Consider the following 9,053-nt stretch of genomic DNA (forward strand, 5'->3'; position numbering starts at 1 on the left):
TTTATGGAAACAGATAATCTTTTCCCATTAATTTTTTTTTGCTAGCAAAAAAAAAGACTTGGGAAAAGATTATCTGTTTCCATAAATCTTTAATTTTTTTTGTAATATTCCAGTTAATCACTTTTTAATTGCTTTATTCTTAGGGCTGGGCAAATAAACCGAACCCGAAAATCCGAATCGAACCCGATCCGATAAAAATGAATCCGAATCGATTCGAATCCGACATAAATACCGAATGAATCTTGTTTTTTGGTAATTTGGGTTATGGGTATTATCCGAACCGAACCCGTACCTAAATGGATATCCGATAGAACCCGAAACATTTAAAATCACAAAAAGAACTTCTACCAAATATGATCTTAATTCTTAATAAGTATCCAAAATATTTTAAGATATTGTTGAACTTTTAAAATAATTATTTATTATATGAAGGTTGATGGTGGAATATGGCGATTGAAGCCTGAAGTTTTTAGATTTTGGTTTTGTTTTCATCTGAATAATGTTTCTCATTTCATGAAAACTTAGTTTTTGTTTTATGATTTCATTTATCTGATTTTCTTTCTATCACTAACTATATTTATTTTTCGCTTGATTTTGAATGATCACGTTTAATATTTTTTTCTTATTTTTGAATTGATTTATGTGCACGTGCCGCGCGTGTACATCAAGACGTTGCACGACCGGCTGATGAAACCAGAGCAGCAGGAGGCGATGATGAAAAGGTGACCACCGAGAGAAGCGTACGAAGTGGACAGTGACCATTCACCTTTCTTCTCTAACCCTTTTGTGCTCTTTGGTTTACTCATCAAAGCTGCCGTTTCTGTCGATTCCACTATCTAAAAAATATTTAAGAACAAAGGAGTCCGTGTGTTGTTAACCGGTTTGATAAAATATTTAATAAAGAAGAATATTTTTTAATTAAAAATGATATAATTAAATGTTTCTGTTCAGTTTTATCTTGCGTCAAGAAAACTCAATTTAATTAAATGTTCAGTATTAATTTGGAATTTAATAGTTTAGAGTCTTTACACAATCAAATGAATTTTAAATTCGTAATTACACTTTGACAATGGTAAGTGGAGTAAAAGAAGAAAAGAGAGTAACTAGAGAAGAAGACTGGAATTTAATAGTTTAGAGTCTTTACACAATCAAATGAATTTTAAATTCGTAATTACACTTTGACAATGGTAAGTGGAGTAAAAGAAGAAAAGAGAGTAACTAGAGAAGAAGACTGTGTGAAGGTGACAATGTGGAGTGGTGCAGCTTGCAAGCAAAGCCAATTCTCCTCTATAAATATCTACTTGTACGAGAGTGAATGCACAGAGAGAGAGAGACTGAGAGTGCATGTGCATGTGTTTGTGTCTTACTCATACATTACGTAATGAAGCTGATGAGTAACTCTGGTGAGCAGACTTGTCAGATATGTAGTGAAAACGTTGGAAGAGCTGAGAATGGAGATCCTTTTGTGGCGTGTGATGTCTGCTCGTTCTCAGTTTGTAGACCTTGCTACGAGTATGAAACGAAATATGGAAACCAGTCTTGTCCTCAATGCAAGACCATATACAAGGGTACACTTTGACTCTTCTTTAGTCTTCATATATCTTCTGTGAACTTAAAGTTTGTATCATTGTGTTACTGAGTCTAGGTAGTCCTGCAATTCCTGGAGATAAAGACGAGGATTTCTTCACTGGTGAAGATGCTAGTGAGTTTAGTTATACAGAAAACTCACAGAAGGAGAAGATACCAGAGGGGATGCTTGGATGGCATCTTACACATGGGAAGGGGAAAGAGGTTGAGCACTCTGTTTCTGACAAAGAGGTCCCTCCAAATCTTAATACTCGTCTCATTAGTATACAAGAGGTAAGACATTGTGGATTCATTCCCTTTGTTGAATTAACATCACATCATGCCTATCCAGCTTGAGTTAAATGTTGGGATCTAAGTTTTTTTTTTTTTTTACTTATTATTAGGTTTCTGGAGAGTCTTCTGCTGCTTCACTTGAAGGCCAATCTGTATCTTCTACTATATCTAGTGGAAAGCGGCTTCCCTCACGTATACTCCCCACATGAATGCTTACTTAAAAGCTAGCTTCTCAATTTGGTTAGCACAAAAAAAAAACTCTGTTGTATTACCCTTGCAGCAAGCAGAAGGATTGTGGATGTAGCCTGGAAGGAGAGGGTTGACGTCTGGAAAATGAAGCAGGAGAACGGATTCAGTCCTGTGAGATCTCAATCTGCTTCTGAAAGGGGTGTATATGATTTTAATGCCACCATTAATGACTCCGTTGATGAGGCTTTGCTGTGAGTGCCAGTTTCTTTGCTATCTCTTTTTGGCCCATGTTGCTGATGCATGCATGCTACTTCTTCTTCTTTTTTTCCTCTTTCCCTAGTTAAGTTGATGTGTTGAATAATGTGTTCTAAATTGGTGCACCAATGAAGAAGCCGCGCGGCTGCCTCTTTCAAGGAAAGTATCGATTCGATCATCACATATAAACCCTTACAGATTGGTTATAACACTGCGTCTCGTAATCCTATGTCTCTTCTTACATTACCGTGTCACGAATCCAGTGCCAAATGCATTTGGTCTATGGCTAGTATCAGTGATTTGTGAGATATGGTTTTCTATATCTTGGATTCTTGATCAGTTCCCCAAGTGGTTCCCTGTTAACCGAGAAACATACCTCGATAGACTATCTCTTAGGTATGTTATAACCGTGGTTCTAAAACTGGTCCAGCTAGACGGCAACTTAGTCCTAGCGAAACGATTATCTTAAAATTCGATTCATACGATTCAAATTGGTTTACATTATTTTAAAATTGATTAATATTGATTTAAATTAATCTAAATCTGTAAAGTTAAACATTAATGTTGGTAAAAATTCAAAATAAAAAACCTATTTTTTTTTTGTATATTAAAATCAAAAACTAAAATGAATTCTATAAATTTGAAATATATATATAATAAATAAATAATTCTTTAATGTTGATAATCCCTTCAAGTAGCTAGTCCTCTGCTATTTCTTGATAATTGAACAATGGTTATAACTACTCTGAAGCTCTAACTCACTGCCTTGTGTCTTTATCTTTTTTGCTTGCTGCTAATCTTTAACTTCATTACAGATACGATCGTGCAGGCGAACCATCACAATTAGCAGCTGTGGACATTTTTGTGAGTACTGTTGACCCTTTAAAGGAGCCTCCTCTGGTGACAGCCAATACAGTACTCTCTATCATGGCGGTTGATTACCCGGTGGACAAGGTGTCTTGTTATGTTTCTGACGATGGTGCTGCTATGTTATCATTTGAGTCACTAGCAGAGACATCAGAGTTTGCTAGAAAATGGGTACCTTTCTGCAAGAAGTATAGTATTGAGCCTCGAGCACCAGAATGGTACTTTGCTTTGAAAGTTGATTACTTGAAGGATAAAGTTCATCCGTCATTTGTCAAAGATCGCAGAGCTATGAAGGTAAGTTTGTTTGTATGTAAGTTACTTTTTGGCAATGCTATTATTGATTATGTGTTGTGTATTTGGCAGAGGGAGTATGCGAGATTCAAGATCAGAATAAATGCACTTGTTTCCAAGGCTGAGAAAGTCCCTGGAGAAGGTTGGGTTGTGCAAGATGGTACGCCATGGCCTGGAAACAACACAAGGGATCATCCAGGAATGATCCAGGTAAGAGATAATATAAATGTTAGGATTTAGCCATGGGATTCGGTTTTCGGTTTCCAGTTTGGTTCTAGAGGTTTAATATCTATTCGGGTATTTAGAAAATTCGGTTCAATTCAGATAACAAAATTAGGAACTAGCTATACCCTCGGTTCTGGTTCTTCGGTTCATTAGGGTTAAAAGGTAAAAAAAATCAGAATTTTCGGATTAAATATTGAATTTTCAGATAAAAATGTAGATAATTCGGATAATTTTAAATATTTAGGATAAAAAGTATTCAATTGTTATTAGAACTGAAACGTGATGGTCTTGTAGTATCATTTGTTGATTGCAGGTTTTCTTAGGACAAAATGGTGGACTTGATGCAGAAGGCAACGAGCTTCCACGTTTGGTCTATGTTTCTAGAGAAAATAGACCAGGGTTCCTGCACCATAAAAAGGCTGGTGCTATGAATGCACTTGTAAGTTTCTGATCAATGGGTTTTTCCTTTTTTATTTTTTTCTGTTTTTGCATCTAATGAACAATGCTCTCTTCTCTTGGACAGGTTAGAGTTTCAGCAGTCCTTACTAATGGACCTTTCTTATTGAATCTTGATTGTGATCATTACATAAATAACAGCAAGGCCTTGAGAGAGGCTATGTGCTTCCTAATGGATCCAGACCTTGGGAAGCAAGTCTGTTATGTCCAGTTCCCTCAGAGGTTTGATGGTATTGACAAAAATGATAGATATGCTAACCGGAACACCATCTTTTTCGAGGTAAGTTTCACTTTCTCATCTTAGCAGAAAAGGTCATCAGCTTTAGCATTATGTGATATGGTCTTCAGATAAATTTGAGAGGCTTTGATGGGATCCAAGGACCTGTATATGTGGGAACTGGCTGTGTATTCAATAGAACTGCATTATATGGTTATGAACCTCCAGTTAAACCAAAACACAAGAGAGAAAGTGTATTATCTAGACTTTATGGAGGATCTAGAAAGAAGGGATCCAAATCTAAAAAGGGTCCTGACAAGAAAAAATCTAGCAAGAACTCTGACTCAACTATTCCTGTAGTCAACATTGGTGATATAGAAGAGGGAGTTGAAGGTAAACTTGTTTCTCCTTCTGTTTCAGTTCCCTGTTATACTGACATGCTGGGTTAACACATAAGTCTCTTGAACTGTACCACATTTTGCAAAACCAGCTCCTGCTTTAGATGATGACAAGACCCTCCTGATGTCGCAAATAAGACTGGAGCAGCGGTTTGGACAATCAGATATTTTTGTTGCTTCAACACTAATGGAACATGGAGGTTTTCCTCTCTATGCTACTCCCGAAAACCTTCTCAAAGAAGCTATCCATGTCATTAGCTGTGGATACGAGGACACAACAGAGTGGGGAACTGAGGTATCTTCTCTCTTCTACTCTTTTACACTTGTATGCTTCGTTACATATCCAGGATTGATTTTCTGACATGTTAGGCTCTGTATGGTATTTGTTTAGATTGGGTGGATCTATGGTTCTGTAACAGAAGATATCCTCATCGGGTTCAAAATGCATGCACGTGGCTGGAGGTCGATTTACTGTATGCCTAAACTACCTGCATTCAAAGGATCTGCTCCTATTAATCTCTCTGATAGGTTGAACCAAGTGCTTAGGTGGGCTCTAGGTTCAATAGAGATTCTCTTTAGTCGTCATTGTCCAATCTGGTATGGTTATGGAGGGAGGCTGAAGTTTCTTGAGAGGTTTGCATATGTCAACACCACAATCTACCCAATCACATCCATTCCTCTCCTCATGTATTGCACATTGCCTGCCGTTTGTCTCTTCACCAACCAATTCATCATTCCTGAGGTTTGCTTTCTCTATCTTTTAATGTTAATTCATATCTCAATGGCCTAAGCAAATGGTGTGTGAAAATGTTTGTAGATAAGTAACTTGGCGAGCATATGGTTTCTTTCTCTCTTCCTTTCGATTTTCGCCACGGGTGTGCTTGAGATGAGATGGAGTGGAGTGGGTATAGACTAGTGGTGGAGAAACGAACAGTTTTGGGTCATTGGTGGTGTTTCAGCTCACTTGTTTGCAGTCGTCCAAGGACTTCTCAAAGTGCTGGCCGGTATAGACACAAACTTCACAGTCACATCGAAAGCCTCGGACAGACGGCGACTCGGCCGAGCTTTACTTGATCAAATGGACGACGCTTTTGATCCCGCCGACGACTCTGCTGATTATAAACCTTTTGGGAGTGGTTGCGGGTATCTCTTACGCGCTCAACAGTGGGTATCAGACTTGGGGACCTCTTTTTGGTAAGCTCTTATTTGCGTTTTGGGTGATTGTTCACTTGTACCCGTTCCTCAAGGGTTTGATGGGGAGACAGAACAGGACTCCGACTGTTATTGTGGTCTGGTCGGTGCTTCTTTCTTCCATCTTCTCCTTGTTGTGGATTCGGGTCGATCCGTTTACCTCTAGATTTATTGGACCGGACGTGAAGGAATGTGGATACAACTGTTGAGAGGAGCCGTCTTGAGCGACACACACATATCAACTGTTAATCTTGTTATCCTCTTTCGCCTGCAGTTTTTTTTTTCTTTTGTCAATATCAGTGTGCGTAATATTGAACATGATTGTAAAAAAAAGTAGTGTGAAGCAAAGTAGCAAACGTTGTCCATATTATATCAAGGAATATGCAGATCAACACTCAACAGTGATTGTCATGAACCAAAACATTTCATTGGAAATTTCAGACAACAACTGACTCGGAAGATTCTATTACAGGAAATGGCTTCGGACCAAAGACAAATAGTTGTAGTAGAGGACTGGGCTTCATGTTTCAGAACCTGTGCTCGAGTTTCTCCTGTTCCTGGAACTGCTGAGCATACCTAGTTTCATTTGTGTATGTATACGAAGAAGGTTAATAAGCACGGACGATGATTAGAATAGAGAGACAAACTTTAACTAGTCTTTTCAGACAAAGCAACAAGGTTAGGGCACTAATCGTGGAGACCAATCATAGAAAACGAACACATCAAAAGCCTATGCTACCACGAACAATAGCTAGATCGAAGTAGAAATAAACAATCACCAGATCTTTGATATCGATTAAGGAGAGAGAGAGAGAGAGAGATAGAGAGAGAGAGAGAGAGAGAGAGAGAGAGAGAGAGAGAGAGAGAGAGAAGAGAGTTACCAGTAGGTTCCGAGGACCGGGGTGACGAGGAGAGTGGCGCTGATCCAATTCTCGGAGACCTTGTGGTGGATCTTCTCAGGGAGATCCTTCCAGAGTCCGGTCATTATCTTCTGCTGGAACGGCGAAAGCGCGTATACCACCGCCTTCAACTTCACCGGCTGCTTCCCCATATCCTCTCCTTTTCACTTCTTCCGACGACCACAACAATTCACCTGAATTAACCCTAAAAATAAACAAATCTCAACGAACCGGTTGACAATTACGATTTTGATTCGGTTCAATTTGATTTTAGTTTGTTTTTATTGGATCCGGTTAGTACAAACCGAATCGGTTAACCGCTAGTTTTACTTTAGTCTAGACCTCGCAGATGAACCAGCACGTAGCCATTTTGAGGATTGCGACGATCGAATCAACCGAAGAAGACGATGAAGATCTCCCACGTTCCCTGTCTAGAAGACAACTACTCCTACCTGTGAGCGATTCCGTATCCAATTTCGTTCCTTCTTTTTCTGATTCGGCTTATTGTCAATTTTCTCGATTTTTGACAGGATAATCGATGAGAGCACCGGAGACTCGGCGGTTGTGGATCCTGTTGATCCCGAGAAAGTGATTCAGTCGGCTGAGCAGCACAGTGCCAATATCAAGTTCGTTCTCACCACGCATCATCACTGGTAACTAACTTTCTCTCACTTCACTCTGTTTTCACCTAAAGTCGGTAACTTTATCAACGTTTCATTCATTTTTAAGATTCTCTTGGTTCCAATTTTTATGATTTGGAGTTTATAGCTAAAGTTTCATTTTTTATGTGTCCTTCTCTGATTGTTGGGTTGTTGTTTTTTTTTTGCCTTGAAAGGGATCATGCTGGTGGCAACGAGAAGATGAAGCAGTTGGTGCCTGGAATCAAAGTCTATGGAGGCTCTCTGGATAAGGTCAAGGGATGCACTGATGCGGTTGATAATGGTGACACCTTGTCTTTGGGTCATGATGTTAACATATTAGCTCTTCACACCCCTTGGTATGTTTGCTTTTATTTTAATTTTGATCTTATTGGTTCTTGTTATCCTTCTGATATGTTTGCTGCATGTTTCAGTCACACCAAGGGTCACATTAGTTACTATGTCACTGGCAAAGATGGAGAAACCCCAGCCGTGTTCACTGGAGATACACTTGTAAGTGTTAACATTACAAGCTGGATGCTCTTGTTCCATATAATATCAAGAACATATCTTAATTCCATATAGAAACTGTGTTTACTTTGATGCTATACAGTTCGTTGCTGGCTGTGGGAAGTTTTTCGAAGGGACAGCTGAACAGATGCATCAGTCCTTGTGTGTGACTCTGGCTTCACTACCTAAACCGACCCAGGTTTACTGCGGCCACGAGGTAACAATAAGAAACAACAGCTTCATAATATCGTATTTTGAGTTCGATGTCTCTATAAACACTGAATAACCCCTTATATATATTTTTTATGTTTCCTTAGTACACAGTGAAGAACTTGGAGTTTGCTCTAACTGTGGAACCAAACAACGAGAAGATACAGCAGAAGCTGTCATGGGCCCGTCAACAGCGCCAAGCAAATCTTCCCACAATCCCTTCAACGCTAGAGGAAGAGCTTGAAACAAACCCGTTTATGCGCGTTAATAATCCTGAGATACAGGTAACTTATCCTAATCTCGAACAAGGCTAAAGTACCTGTGTGCAGGCTCTTGTGTATTCAATCTTTATCAAGTTGTCACTGTTCTCTTGCTGATATCGATCTTTTAACTCTTGTCTCAATGTATTCTTGTACAGGAGAAACTTGGTTGCAAATCACCGATCGATACTCTCAGAGAAATCAGGAACAAGAAGGATCAGTGGAGGGGCTAAGAATTGGATAGCTTCTTGCATAAATGCTTTTTGTGTGTTGTGGTGAACCTTTGAACAAGTGTTTGTAACCGTTGACGTTTATTTATACTCTCTGTGAAACTGGTAACCGGTTTGGTAAACCTAAACCGGACCGACCTGTATGCCGTGTACCCTTCTCAGTTTCTAGTTTCTTGCGGATATTAATAAATGAATCCTTTCTTTGTTGTCTTCGACAAAAAAATAAAGCTTTTGGATGAAAAACAATTGTCCCGTATTATACCCACGTGGCAACAAAACGGAGGTGAGAGTGGGCTTTTGACGTTACGGTCCTTCTTCTTCGTCCAGTGTGATAGACAAAAAAAAAAAAAAAAAAGG

At 39.0% G+C, this 9,053-nt stretch overlaps 2 protein-coding genes and 1 pseudogene across 2 annotated transcripts; 2 read left to right on the forward strand and 1 right to left on the reverse strand.

Moving 5' to 3' along the window:
- Positions 1-1,390: 1,390 nt before the first annotated feature.
- Positions 1,391-6,221, forward strand: LOC106294658 (annotated as a pseudogene).
- A 67-nt stretch (positions 6,222-6,288) lies between these two features.
- LOC106294664 (cytochrome b-c1 complex subunit 8) lies at positions 6,289-7,064 on the reverse strand. The gene is made up of 2 exons (XM_013730277.1): positions 6,831-7,064; positions 6,289-6,525 (listed from the first exon to the last, which is right to left on the reverse strand). The coding sequence occupies exons 1-2, from the start codon at positions 6,998-7,000 to the stop codon at positions 6,477-6,479; spliced, it is 219 nt and encodes a 72-aa protein (XP_013585731.1). The 5' UTR covers positions 7,001-7,064; the 3' UTR covers positions 6,289-6,476.
- Positions 7,062-8,820, forward strand: LOC106294662 (hydroxyacylglutathione hydrolase cytoplasmic). The gene is made up of 7 exons (XM_013730271.1): positions 7,062-7,302; positions 7,379-7,501; positions 7,684-7,845; positions 7,921-7,999; positions 8,100-8,213; positions 8,314-8,490; positions 8,625-8,820. Exons 1-7 carry the CDS (start codon positions 7,256-7,258, stop codon positions 8,697-8,699), a joined length of 777 nt encoding a protein of 258 aa, XP_013585725.1. The 5' UTR covers positions 7,062-7,255; the 3' UTR covers positions 8,700-8,820.
- The last annotated feature ends 233 nt before the right edge of the window (positions 8,821-9,053 follow it).

The sequence above is a fragment of the Brassica oleracea genome, chromosome C5 (assembly GCF_000695525.1).
Source record: "Brassica oleracea var. oleracea cultivar TO1000 chromosome C5, BOL, whole genome shotgun sequence".
In the NCBI taxonomy this organism is placed as follows: Eukaryota; Viridiplantae; Streptophyta; class Magnoliopsida; order Brassicales; family Brassicaceae; genus Brassica; species Brassica oleracea.

Coding starts and splice junctions, on each gene's coding strand:
- LOC106294664 (XM_013730277.1), bottom strand. CDS start 7,000: ATGGGGAAGCAGCCGGTGAAGTTGAAGGCGGTGGTATACGCGCTTTCG. Junction 6,526..6,830: donor CCGGTCCTCGGAACCTACTG/GTAACTCTCTTC, acceptor AAATGAAACTAG/GTATGCTCAGCAGTTCCAGG.
- LOC106294662 (XM_013730271.1), top strand. CDS start 7,256: ATGAAGATCTCCCACGTTCCCTGTCTAGAAGACAACTACTCCTACCT. Junction 7,846..7,920: donor TTAGCTCTTCACACCCCTTG/GTATGTTTGCTT, acceptor TGCATGTTTCAG/TCACACCAAGGGTCACATTA. Junction 8,491..8,624: donor TTAATAATCCTGAGATACAG/GTAACTTATCCT, acceptor ATTCTTGTACAG/GAGAAACTTGGTTGCAAATC.